This window comes from Pygocentrus nattereri, chromosome 4 (assembly GCF_015220715.1).
Source record: "Pygocentrus nattereri isolate fPygNat1 chromosome 4, fPygNat1.pri, whole genome shotgun sequence".
Taxonomy (NCBI): Eukaryota; Metazoa; Chordata; class Actinopteri; order Characiformes; family Serrasalmidae; genus Pygocentrus; species Pygocentrus nattereri.
In genome coordinates this window covers 29,219,268-29,231,938 of record NC_051214.1, presented here as the reverse complement: position 1 = coordinate 29,231,938, position 12,671 = coordinate 29,219,268, and the positions used below count along the sequence as shown (strand labels likewise).

At 38.4% G+C, this 12,671-nt stretch overlaps 1 protein-coding gene across 3 annotated transcripts in view; it reads right to left on the bottom strand.

Annotated features, from left to right (window-relative positions):
• The window catches only part of usp24 (ubiquitin specific peptidase 24), a 78,358-nt gene that overhangs the window by 20,826 nt on the left and 44,861 nt on the right, over window positions 1-12,671 (bottom strand). For all 3 annotated transcript variants that reach the window (XM_017689042.2, XM_037538139.1, XM_017689051.2), the window contains 17 exons: window positions 12,246-12,322; window positions 11,906-12,046; window positions 11,701-11,754; window positions 11,491-11,606; window positions 11,331-11,397; window positions 9,775-9,885; window positions 9,374-9,472; window positions 8,256-8,429; window positions 5,964-6,049; window positions 5,730-5,838; window positions 5,244-5,402; window positions 4,079-4,176; window positions 3,803-3,898; window positions 3,306-3,534; window positions 2,425-2,587; window positions 2,017-2,172; window positions 71-141 (listed from right to left, as the gene is read on the bottom strand). In XM_017689042.2, the coding sequence (XP_017544531.2) occupies window positions 71-141; window positions 2,017-2,172; window positions 2,425-2,587; window positions 3,306-3,534; window positions 3,803-3,898; window positions 4,079-4,176; window positions 5,244-5,402; window positions 5,730-5,838; window positions 5,964-6,049; window positions 8,256-8,429; window positions 9,374-9,472; window positions 9,775-9,885; window positions 11,331-11,397; window positions 11,491-11,606; window positions 11,701-11,754; window positions 11,906-12,046; window positions 12,246-12,322 (2,006 nt within the window). The remainder of the gene's footprint in view (window positions 1-70; window positions 142-2,016; window positions 2,173-2,424; window positions 2,588-3,305; window positions 3,535-3,802; window positions 3,899-4,078; window positions 4,177-5,243; window positions 5,403-5,729; window positions 5,839-5,963; window positions 6,050-8,255; window positions 8,430-9,373; window positions 9,473-9,774; window positions 9,886-11,330; window positions 11,398-11,490; window positions 11,607-11,700; window positions 11,755-11,905; window positions 12,047-12,245; window positions 12,323-12,671) is intronic.

The following is a 12,671-nucleotide window of genomic DNA, read 5'->3' as shown; positions in this document are numbered from 1 at the left end:
TGAATACCCTATTTCAACAGTTGCATTTTAAACTTAAACTCTTTCTGTAAAAAATAAAGACCTCACTGACCTCTGCACTGGGTGATCCCAGCAGGATGTCGATGATGAAATCGTTCACACAGGGCAGATTATAAAAAGATGCTGTAGAGACACAGAGGAACAATCTTAAAATGACCCTGCAGCATATAAACATGTATGATGTTGGCATGTGCAATACTGATATTGAAACAGGCTTAAATATGCAGAGGAGCCCTTTAAATGATCACTATGTTGTACTGTTTGTTGTGAAAATTAGACCTTGCTAATGTGTTTCTTTGGATATTTGGATACGTAGAGTTATTTACCTACAACGATAATAGTACTGTCTATTCTTTCAATATATTTTACGCATGTGTGCACGCGCACGTTTGCTACGTTGCAAGTACAGTGGTGCGATATGGCTGTTGCTTTACATTGGTTTCTCTTTTGCCTTTTGTTTTTTTTTGTATTGTTTGTGTGTATGCTTTGATGTTTCCCTGCTAACTAAGAATTTTGCCATCATCACACAGAGATAGTGGAGAGCGACTTTCAAACTGCAGCTCAGAGCCTTCTTGGGCTGGCTGTTTCTGTAACACTACATCTCAGATATGATGCCTTCTGGACCAGCTACTTGAGTGATGCTGTATTGCGGCTATGAAGCTGCCTGGACTGGGAACCTAAACGACATTACATCGCTGATACCCTACTGCCTGGACAATGCTGCACTGCAGCTGTGGGGCATAGTATTCGGCTTGATGAGCAACGTCTAGGAGGCTGGCTACATTGCACTGCAGCTATGAGGCTGTCTGGACTGGTACATGCTCCCACTTTGTGGCTAAAGTCATAAGTCGTAGTTGTGGGGTGATACTTTCCCCGGCAGCTAAGGACTCTTTCCAGGCTAGCTAAGTGAATCTATACTGCGGCTATTGTAACCCCACCTTGCTAGCTGTCGGAAAGTTGTGTGTGTACGTTCTGTGCTGTTTTATTTATTATCGATTATGTTTTTTTTGTTTGTTTGTTTTTTTTTAAGCGTCCTTGGATTTGAAAACTTAAATTATTATTATTATTATTATTATTATTACTACTACTACTACTACTACTACACTATGAGGTATATTGGAATTGCCATATTTAGCAATACATCATTTTGTTCACTTGTGCAGGCCTATTCAGGCAGTGGTGCAAGAGAGAGTCTGAAGAGTATGAAGAGGTCCCGTACCCGTGACTCTTAGACCTGAGCCGCTCACAGGGACTAACTAACATTAATTATTGCAGATAGTTTGAGCTCTTTGCTTTGTTATAAAGTGTCCGAGTTGATCAGCAGAAAATTAACTATTAAAAACAAAAAAAAAAAAAACACTTTACACAGCCTGGTGTAGAACTACTTTCATACTGATACTTCTTTCTGGCCAGTAACTGCTGCAGAAACATCTGTATCCAAAGTAAATATATTACTTTTTATCTGTAATGACCAGGTCATTTGCACAATGAAGACATTCTGCCCTTTGTTGTACACATGGTTTCAAACCCTGGTCTGGGAGAGCTACCCTCCTGCAGAGTTTGTTCCAATCACAATTGGCCACACCTGCTTCAGCTAATCAACCACTTCCCAAATGCCAGATCATGCTGGATCAGACATATTAAAGTTAAGGGCCAGGTAGCTTATTGTTCAGAACTACCTTTCTGTAGAGTAGTTCAGGAACATGGCTCTGCAGGACCAGGGTTGGAGACTAGACTATACCAGAGAGAAAAAGAGTGTACAAAAAAGAACATATGTGGGAGTGTGCAATATTTATTTTATAATTGGTGTAAAAAATAAATACTACATAAAAAAAATAACACTACATACAAAACAAACCTGACACTGATGATATATGTGAAAAATCAAACCTGGCCCGAAACCCATTTTTATTTTATTGGGTCCTGCTGTACTCTGGTCTGGTAGCAGATCTCTAAGTGAGAGCGAGAACGCATTTGCATGTTTGTGAGTGTTCTTACAGAGCTGCTGGCAGCGGAGCTGCAGGCAGGTGACCAGAAGAGAGAGCGCTTCTCGGGCGATGATGGTGTCTTTAATGGACACACACTGCTGTTTGACACAAATACCAGCCTGCAGAGTGGTGGCCTCTCCCTCACTGCTGGAGCTGCAGTTACTGCCTGTGACCCACAGAGGGTAACACACAAACACGGTTAATTACAATAGAAGTATTTGTAGGAAATGGAAATGTGATTTTTTTCTGACAAGGAATTTAAGACAGGAGTTCAAAGTCTACCATTAAAGAGCAGAATCATCAACAAATCACCACTATTATATTATCAATGTTAATAACAACATCTGTTGCTGTATATTAAATGTATGTATGTGTATTTGAAACAAAATTTTACAAGAGCATGTGTACACATGTTCACCTGTGCTGCTGACTCGGCTGCGGACTCCTAGAGGCAGCAGTGAATTAGTACTCTCTCTGATTGGCTGACTGCTTCCCACAAGGTCCAATCTGCCAGCGGCAGCAGCCCAGGTGAGCCGCATAAAGCAGGCCACTGTGGAAGTGAAGTCCCCAACCTCCATTGTCTACAGACAAAAAACAGAGATTAATGAGTAGGTAATAATGCAAATGTTGATGTTTATTTCTTCATTTCCACAAAATATGTATAAGCTCTTTCTAACACTTTTTTCATGACCAAAGGAAGGTCAGCTAAGACAGGCCTGATGTCTAAAGTAGTTTCTTTAGTTTTGTTGCACTAAAGCAGGACTAATGTAGCTAACAAACAATGAAAATTATATCCTACACATTTTGCAAACTGCATAACTAAATCATCAGATATTTGCTTCAGGATGCATCAAGTTGTTATGTAATCTCAAAGAGTATGTCACACAGTGTCAGAAACCACATTAGCAAGTCTGTTATCTACAGAAAAGGACAAATGTACATTTTCTATCTAAAAACAGCAACAGCAGTAATCTTGAAGCCTGAATTCAATCCATACTTCTCCATTTCATGTATAAAATGTGCCATATAGTGTCAGAAACGATATGACCACATATTTGAGATTACCACACCATCTAAGGCAAATGTGTGATGATTTAGGCATGTAGTGGGCATTACGCAAATTTCCAAAGTACAAGCTTCCAATTTCTCACAGCTACAGTAGCCTCACAGCCAGCACATTTGGGTAGGTAAAGATTGCTTTTTTTTCTTTATTTTTTCAGAAATATTCATTTCTATTAATGCAAATCTATTTTGAAGTTACCACTTCACACCACCATGTGCACATACACAGAGACACACCTGAATAGCGACTCGTGCTGCTGGTATGATCTCCTCCACTCTAATGGAGGACCTGTCAGACATAGACATCTGCCTGTAGGAGGATTTCTCTGGGGTTCCACAGAGGGAGAGCTGCCGTCCACTCTGCCTGCCTGCATTACGGAAGGGCCGTGAGGACAGAGTGTCCAGACCCTCCTTACTCAGCTCCTCATCCAGGATACTTGGCATAGTCTGTCCTACCAGTAAGAACCTGTAGGGGGAGACCATGAGCCAGACAGTGAGACTACTGGAGAGAGTCCAATGAACACTGAAAATACAAACATGTAGAAACATAGAAAGAAAGGAAGATAAATAAGAGATAGATAGATAGATAGATAGATAGATAGATAGATAGATAGAGAGAGAGAGAGAGAGAGAGAGAGAGAGAGAGAGAGAGAGAGAGAGAGAGAGAGAGAGAGAGAGAGAGAGAGAGAGAGAGAGAGAGAGAGAGAGAGAGAGACACATACACACAGACATACCTGGCGAGTTGCAGACAGATGGAGTAGACACCCTGTCTGGTCTCATAGTCCACCTCAGAGGGGATGGAGTCTCTCTGCATAACGTTAACTACCAGACTGAGGACACACACACACACACACACACACACACACACACACTCTGTGAGGAATAGGTTCAGATAAGACGCAGCTCCTAACAGACAAACAGCTTATTCAATGATTTTGCCTTCTCCAGTACAGTCAGTGCTGCAGACCACACTTCCACTATTACAGGAGTCAGGCAGAGCAGGCTGTTACCTGAGGCCTCCAGCTTTGAGGAAGTTTTCACAGAAAGACTTGACACTGGTCTTTGCCATCTCGTCATCAGAAGTGGGCATCAATTTGGAGCTCAACACCTGTCATAGGATAACAGAAAAGATATCTGTGTGAGTTTGACAGTCTGACTGCACTCTAGTGTTTGTGTGTATGGATCAATCAAAATTATACAACAGCGACAAGAGTTGTTCAGTGCAAATGAGCAGAATAAAGACTCAGCATGTTACATACTACATTATGTCTATATGATAGATGAGGTTTTTCTAAGATCCAATCCCATTTCTTATTTTTATCCCATTTTATAACATTTGCAATAGTTCAATAGACATCCTTTTGCGGTTGTCTGCAGCAAATCAGAGAAATGATAGAAAAAGACGACGTCTTCAAAGCCTGGGAATGCTGGTGGATTTGTCTGTGGTATGTTGGACAGATTGCAAACATGTTTTGATGTAATTAGCCTAGCTACACAACATGCAAGCTAGCGGATATAATGTTAGCGACTTCAGATTCTGTTAATACTGTAAAGAACCCGTAACATGTTTATTGATTTGTGTGCTTCATATTAATTTTTCATATTCAAGGGCTATTTGTTTAATCTTAAATAGCAGCATGTCTCCAGCATGTAAGCCTCATCTAAATTTTGCACCTGCTTTGGGTTGTCCCCAGTATTTAAGCCTCCAAAAGACTTGAGGCCCCCCAAGACCCCACCACCGAGGACCTAGTCACTGGCCCTACTGATCCAGTCAAGAATCCTTGAGCTGAGCAGGTGTTATACACCAGAGGGAAAATAAAAATAATCTACTTTTATTTTGTGATTTCATGTCTATAATATATTCTTTAAATTAAGATAAGATAAGATAATCCTTTATTAGTCCCACAGCGGGGAAATTCACAAATTATTTGTAGAATCTTCATAATAGAACCTCTTGAATGTTTTGCCAGAGCTAATGCTGGCTAGTTAAGGTAGCTAGCCTGACTCCCATCAACATTAGTGAACTTAGCTAGTTAATATGCCAAACAAACATTTCTTCTGCTATCTTTGTTTGCATTTTTGCCTGAAGATATGGATCAGACTAATGTAAGGTATTGTGCTTCACCAAAAAATTTTGCTCAAACCTGGTGTACGCATGTGTGTCTGCGTTTGTACCTCTAGATTGTAGAGCACTCTGAAGGTGGACATGCCCGGGGCAGAGGAGCGGAACAATGACTCCAGGATGGATGTTGCACTCTGCTGATGCTGCTGTTTACTGGACAGTGATGGGGACTTTGAGGCCTGAGAGCCAGAACCCAAAGTGAACAGAGTTTTCTAGACACAGAGAAAGAGAAAGAGAAAGAGAAAGAGAGAGAGAGCACGAGAGAGCGAGAGAGAGCGAGAGAGAGCGAGAGAGAGCGAGAGAGAGCGAGAGAGAGAGAAGGGTGTTAAGCACATGCTGTTCTCTCACATACTGGTATTTATCAAAGTGATAAACAAACTGAGCCTTTCAAAAAGTGTCACATGGCTTTGTCTACATAGTGAGTCATCCTCCACGTCACCAGTTATCGTGCCGTTACCACGAGGGAGGCTTCAGCACACTGTTAACTGTAGACAGACACTATGTATGTGAAATTGAAGCAAAGTGCTCTCTTTTGGTACCTGGTGGCTCCAGACGCTGGACTCTTTTGGCACAAAGTTATCCAGGGCATCCTGCACCTCTGGATCAGTTGGAATGAGAAGCAACAACTTCCTAACGCGCAGTGTTATCCTGTAACACACACACACACACACATACTCAAAAGAAAGATAATTCTTTACCAACAGCCTATTGCAGGTTGTACAGGTATATACACATTATGATGACACTTCTTAACTCCAGTGCTGTAGTCTTACCTTGGCTCCTCCAGGTTGGCCAATTGATACAACATTTCAAACACGTTACACACTAAAGCCATCACCACACCGGGCAGGGACTTCTCCTGCAACACACACAAACACACGAGAAGAGGTTAAAAACACTGCAGTTGAGATAACAGTGAGTGTGTGTGAGAGAGAGAGAGACAGACAGAGAGACAGACAGAGAGACAGAAGAAAGTGAGAAAGACAGCAAGCAAGCGCGAGAAAAGACATACATTTGTATGTTCACATTCACAGGTGTAGGGTTTGTAGTCATGTGCATAAGTAAGTACATATCATAAAATGTTTCTCTTTTTTGACATATTTGGACATACTTGTACTGATCTTCAGTTTAACAGAATGTGTAGATAAACATTATGTAACAGAACAAAAAAAAACAATGGATATTTGACTTTGCAATCATTTAATAAACAAAAATGAACCAGACTGTCTTCTTTGGCACTTAGTAAAAAGTAAGTACAACCCAGTCTACCAGTTTCTGAGATCCACTAGGAGAAATGCAGAACTCTTTCAACTGTGCAATGTTTGAGGTTTTTTTTTGGTATGTACAGCCTGTTTCAAATAATAATAATAATAATAATAATAATAATAATAATAATAATAATAATAATAGCATTTTTATTCAGAAAACAGTGCTTTACAGACAGGTGATAATATTTTATACTGTATTCAAAGCATTTTTTGGGATTTAGGCTTTCACCATTCATTAACCCTCCATTTCTTTCTTTTGAGGCATTCATTAATGGATCTTCTTATATTTATTAAAGTATTCATACAGTCAAAATATCCATTTGTCAAATGCTTTACAGATTAAAAATGATGGAAGATCATGTGATTCACTTTTAAACTAAATTTACTAAAAAAAAGTAATAATAATAATAATAATAATAATAATAATAATAATAATGATGATGATGATAACAATGATGCTAATCAAGCAAGCAAAGCAAAATTTATTTATATAGCGCTTTTTACAACATATGTTGTCGCAAAACAGCTTTACAGAACAATCAGTATTACAGAAAGAAAAGAAAAGAAAATCCGTGTCCAAGCCCCCATGAGCAAGCCAGCGGCGATGCTAATAATAATAAAGTAAATAAATAAATAAAATACATTTATGTATTTAACATATTCACAGGAATGTCAAGGTGCTGACTCAGTATCTATATCCTCTGAAAATTTCACAAACAAATTCCATATGATAACTCTTTCAGCCATGCTTTCACTGAAGGTGCATATATACTTTTCCAGTGCGTGCTAGTCAGGCAAAGAGTGTGTATTAGACAGGTCCATCTTTCTGCTTTCACATTTTTTAAGTGATAAGGTCTCTGGGTACAGACCGAGAAAACAAGGTTTTGGACAGACGGGTATTTCTTTGAAGAGAAATAATTCCTATAACACGTATTTTTGTCCTGCACATTTTACACAGGTATCTGGGAAATCTAGGTTTATTTTAAACAATTTCTCTGAAGTAAAATAAGTTCATCAACAAATTATTGAACCAATTTGAGACACATATTTATAGATAAATTATGAGTGTACAGGCAACTATATTTAAAATCATCTTCACTGATATCACTTTGTAAATCATCACACCATTGCCAGTCTTTGATTTTTGCCAAAATGTATTCAATATTTTAACTGAATAAATTTTTAGATAGTATGGGTATTTTACATTAACATATTCAGTATATTTCCTGGACAGTTTTCATTTATAATAAAATACTAAAGGCATTTTCACACAGTTTTACAGACATTTTGCAAACACACATCAACACTAATGCCATCTTTCACATCAGAGCTCAGGGTTGAAGTTTTTTCCACTTCTTTTAATGCTCAGAGTCCTCTGCTTAAGAGCCTCAAGCTCCATCACACACAGGGTTTCAGCTGATAAATGATAATCCTGTCACTGTTACTACTCAATGATTACTGATTTTTTTAATAAATACTGCATTAGAGCAAAAGTTCCAGTACATAAAAAATCAAAGCTGCTTTTTATCTGCAAAAATCATCTGTGAGAAAAGACCTCATGACAACTCAACATTAAAATAACATTGAGAATAAAAAAAAATACTGCTTCTGGTGGCATGTCTAGAAAACAGATTGTAGCACAGCACAAGTATATAATATATAATTGTCTTTTATATAAATTATATCTGTTTATATCTTGGCTGTTTTTTGATCATTATTAATGAATAGTTTCCAAACCTAGGTTATATAGGTGATGAGAGAGCAAGTAAGAATGTGTATGTGTGTGTATATGTGTACCTGCTCCAGTGCATACGCAGAGTTGAAGACTCCACTGCTGCTAGAGCTGGCAGAAGCAGAGCTGTCTGCAGAACTGCCAGAAGGAGTGCCTGTCCCTGAACTCTTCACTGTCAAACCCTGCTCATCAGAGAAACCCAGCTGGTTCAACAGCTTCTGATCCCGGTTCATCGTCAGCTGGACACACAATAAAACACACATTAGGACCGCAATCAAATATTCACAAGTAGTGAAATTAGTAAGTCATTTAGAGAAATCGGTTCCCAAGCTTAGTCTAAGAATTAGCTTGCAGACCTCTCTGCTCTAACACACCCACTTGACCTCAGGAAGGGCTAATTCGCAGATTAGTTAGATGTTGTTTGTTAGAACAGATTACTGGACAATTTATCCACACTAGCAAAACATTCTGTAGATCTTATAGTTGCAATGTCATTGTGGTTAGATGTGTTTATACATTACCGGTAATTCATGCTATGATTATAGGCATACAAAAAGTAACTGAAACTATCTGCTCAAGCAGTTTTTCCATAAACAATTTATTTTTCTGTAAGAACTTTACACATTGAGCACATTCATTTGTGCAATTTATTAAAAGACCAATAAACGAAAGCCGCAGTGTATTTTTTTTTTGTTAAAAATGAAAATTGTATCATAACTGTCAAAAGAAAAAACGAAGAAAAAAGAAACTCTGTGTTCCTTTCGCTTTGTGAAAATAGAAGGTAGTCCACAAATTTTCACTTTTTCCCCCATATCCCCAAGATTGTATGTTTGCTTCTGTTTGTTAATTCAGAAAAGGGCCAAATTAAAAAAAAAAAAAAAAAAAAAAAAAAAAACCTACCTGCAACATGACATTTGTTTTCGTGTCATTTTCTTGTTCAGCGTGTAACAGTCTTTATCTGAGTAATTTTCTTTATTAATATATCAAATACTTATTCCTGTACACTTGCTAGCACCCGATCACTGATGGGACAAACTATTCATTGGTCTGACTTGTATGGTTCAAACAATAAAAATAAACTTATATGACAGTCTACTTTTGTTGTGTGGGCATCACTGACACACGGAACTTCGACTAAGAAATGACGGATCTCGATCACTGTGTGTATGCGTGACTGTCTTACCATGCTGTCGTTGGCGAATATCTGCACATTGTCCACCGGACAGCTGAGTTGCTCTGCAATCTTCCATCTGATACTTCCAATCGTCTCGTTGCTGTGAGCCTACACACACACACAAAGTTTCTGTGTCTGGTTCTGGTATTCTTTTGTATAAGACAGTCAATCTAAATATGCATCATAAATCAGTAACACAGAGCAGGGTGTCTGTGACTCATGCCTTGTTCACCTTCAATCTGTCAATGCAGCTTCCCTCTCCACTCCATTTATGGAAACAGAGGTGTGTGCACCAGTACCATGTAAGGTGCTGGTTAGAGCCTACTGTGTGTGTGTGTGTGTGTGTGTGTGTGTGTGTGTGTGTGTGAGATATTACACGCAGGTCATTGGTTGTGTTATGATTTAAGTACCTCCAGGGTAAAAGTGTCTTTGGTAGATTCGTAGGTTATGTGTAGCGTCATAGGGTGGCCATTGAAAGAAGCTCCATGAGGTAGAATAGTCCGAGGAACAGAGTACAGATCCTTTAAAAAAAAAAAAAAAAAAAAAAAAAAAACACAACCACACAATATAGATTTGCTTAGTCCACTGTACATACAGAGTACATTTTAAATGACCACCACAAATACTTACACACATGGTAAACATGAGCAAAATGTCCTGTGTATCCTTTTTATTTGTCATTCAAAATATTAACAAAAAAGTCATTTCATATTTTATGATTTAACCAGGGAAAAATGACAAATACGAGTTGATTATGCTTTTAAAATAAAAACACCACCAAGAGATTAAAATCAACACTGTGCATCCAGGACTAAAAGGAAAATGGGCATTGAAACTGAAACAGGGAAAGTAATTATAATATTGAAAATACATAACAATGTGACAGCCTAACAGGCTATAAAAGTAATCATGTCACACCCATGTGTGAGAACTCTCCCAGGCTGCTATACTTTTAGAAGCCTGCCCAATACTGAAGCAAGTGATATTAAGAGATAACCAACATTTACACCAAAGAAAACAGCAAATACAAGTTTATTTGTTTCTAGCTCTAGTTTTCACTGCTGAAAGGCAATCAGCAAGAGGAAACTGAGTACATCCTCACTCACTTTCCCCTGCAGTTGAGGGGCTACAACTAACCAGAAAGTAAAAGGGACAAAAAAAAACAGCTGATTCAAATAGGCCAAGTAATGACCCTATAAATCATTTCAAATTGGTATAAAACACTGAAATAACTAAAAGTCATCTATGCTGAACCAGGTTTATGTCTGTCCACTGATTTTATTAGCAATGGAACAAGAACAATTAGCCAGCCAAACTACTGATAAACACACCGCTAAACAAAGATTCTAAAAGATCAACACTGAACTTCCTGTCAGAACACTTTTTGAGCAATGTAAGTCAAAAGCATATTTAGTGCTAATAGCTCTCACTAGCAGACAATGATGTCTGGATACTATGTTAATCATTCAAATTGTGAACTAATTGATATGCTAATTAACTACAAACTAATTTTAATTGCTCATTTTTAACATCAAGTAATCAATTAGCGTGATGTCATCGTGACAGCCATAGTAATGTGCAGTTGTTTGTGAGTTAATTCTCAAGTCTGATTTAGCCATCCTCTTCATCATCTTTAATCTGTCTCACACACTATACTTCATTTAATCATCTAATTATTAATCTTGCAGAAAGTTAATTTACCCTCTGCAAACATCCTGCTTCTAAAAACAATAAAAAAAGGCAAGCGATCACGCTCAGAACACTGCTGCTATTGCCAAGCCAGATGCTAAGAAGGTGCTACACTGTGAAGACCGGAGGTGACCACTCTAGCAACAATTTGTAGTAAACAGTACAATATAATGACTACAGTGCACCAGGCTTCAATATGTGCCAAATAAAGTGCATTTTAGATGTGTGTGCAATACAAAATCTGTAAAACGTCATGTAAATCAGATTCTTAACCTACCTCAATAGTAATAACATATCGCTCTGCCAATAACAGGAGCCTCTCAATGATCACCAACTTAGTAGACCTGTAAGGGGAATGTCAATGTACAGTAATAGGCAACAATGCCCCTCACCAATATATTGGATCAATATCAACCAAATCCAAAGGGCTGATCTACCTGGAAGGTGATTGTACTGATGTGGCAACTGTAGGCATAGCAGTGGCCGTCAGCATCTTGGTTGCTCGAGTAACAGCATGTGTCAAGGTTGGGCCACCCAAGGCCGAGCTGGCAGCCTTGAATAAGAGGGAAGAGATGTTATACTGTTGTGTGACCAAAGAGAAAGTAGACAAAAAAATTCATGCCACAGCCTTAGATTTTGATACCTACCTCCAACCTCTTATAACAATCAGCTATGAACTTCTTATGTAAAGACACTGAATCCTGTGTAGGAGAAAAACAAAAGCACTGAATTATTAAGACCTGAACTGAAAGAGAAAGAGGATAAGAAACCTTGTGGGAGTGTGTATTTTGTGTGTGCATGTGTGTGTGTGCGTGTGTGTGCGCGTGTGCATGCTCCTGTGTGTGTACAGACCTTCTTCATTTTGGGGTTGAGGTTTATGTAACTGTAGGTGATGATAAGCTGAATGGCCTCGTTGGCAATGTCCTCATCAGGTGACTCCATGGCGATTCTCCATATAAAGTCCATCCCAATTAGGTCCAAGCGCTCCACACACTGCCCACATAATAGGAAAGAATGACCAAATTCAGTAATGCAAGATCTCTAAGCAAGAGCTTCAGCTGAAAGACACGTAAGAAACTAAATTTACACTTCTTTTTTCCCCAAAGCACAAATACAAAAATGGATATGCTTCTTTGGGCCAAATTCATAATCACATGGGAAAATGCTAATTGGTGTAAAAAGGCCTGCTTACCAGTTGAGTTCCCTGCCGTTTGAGACGATGGTCACAGAGATTCACATTCTCAAAGAAGGTCTTAAAAAGATTAAACCCTGGAAGAAAATATAAAGACATTATGATTATCTTAATGTAGGAAATATAAGCATCTAAACACTGAATTATAAAGCAGAATGAGCCTCATTCACCATCCGTTCTTAAGAAAAAAATTCTTCTTAAAACCCACTTACGCAGTGTTCACAGAGATTCTGACATTCACCGTTTTCTTTTGTGGGATTTTTTTCTTGGGTAAGAACAGAATCTACATACACTTAAGAGCACAAAGGTGTGAACAATTGTGCAGTTTAAGAACACGGCATGAATCTGATGTAGACTTTTTATAGGGGCCTTTCTCAAGAACACATTTAAGAAAAAACTTCATAATGTATTGGTGAATTATGCTCA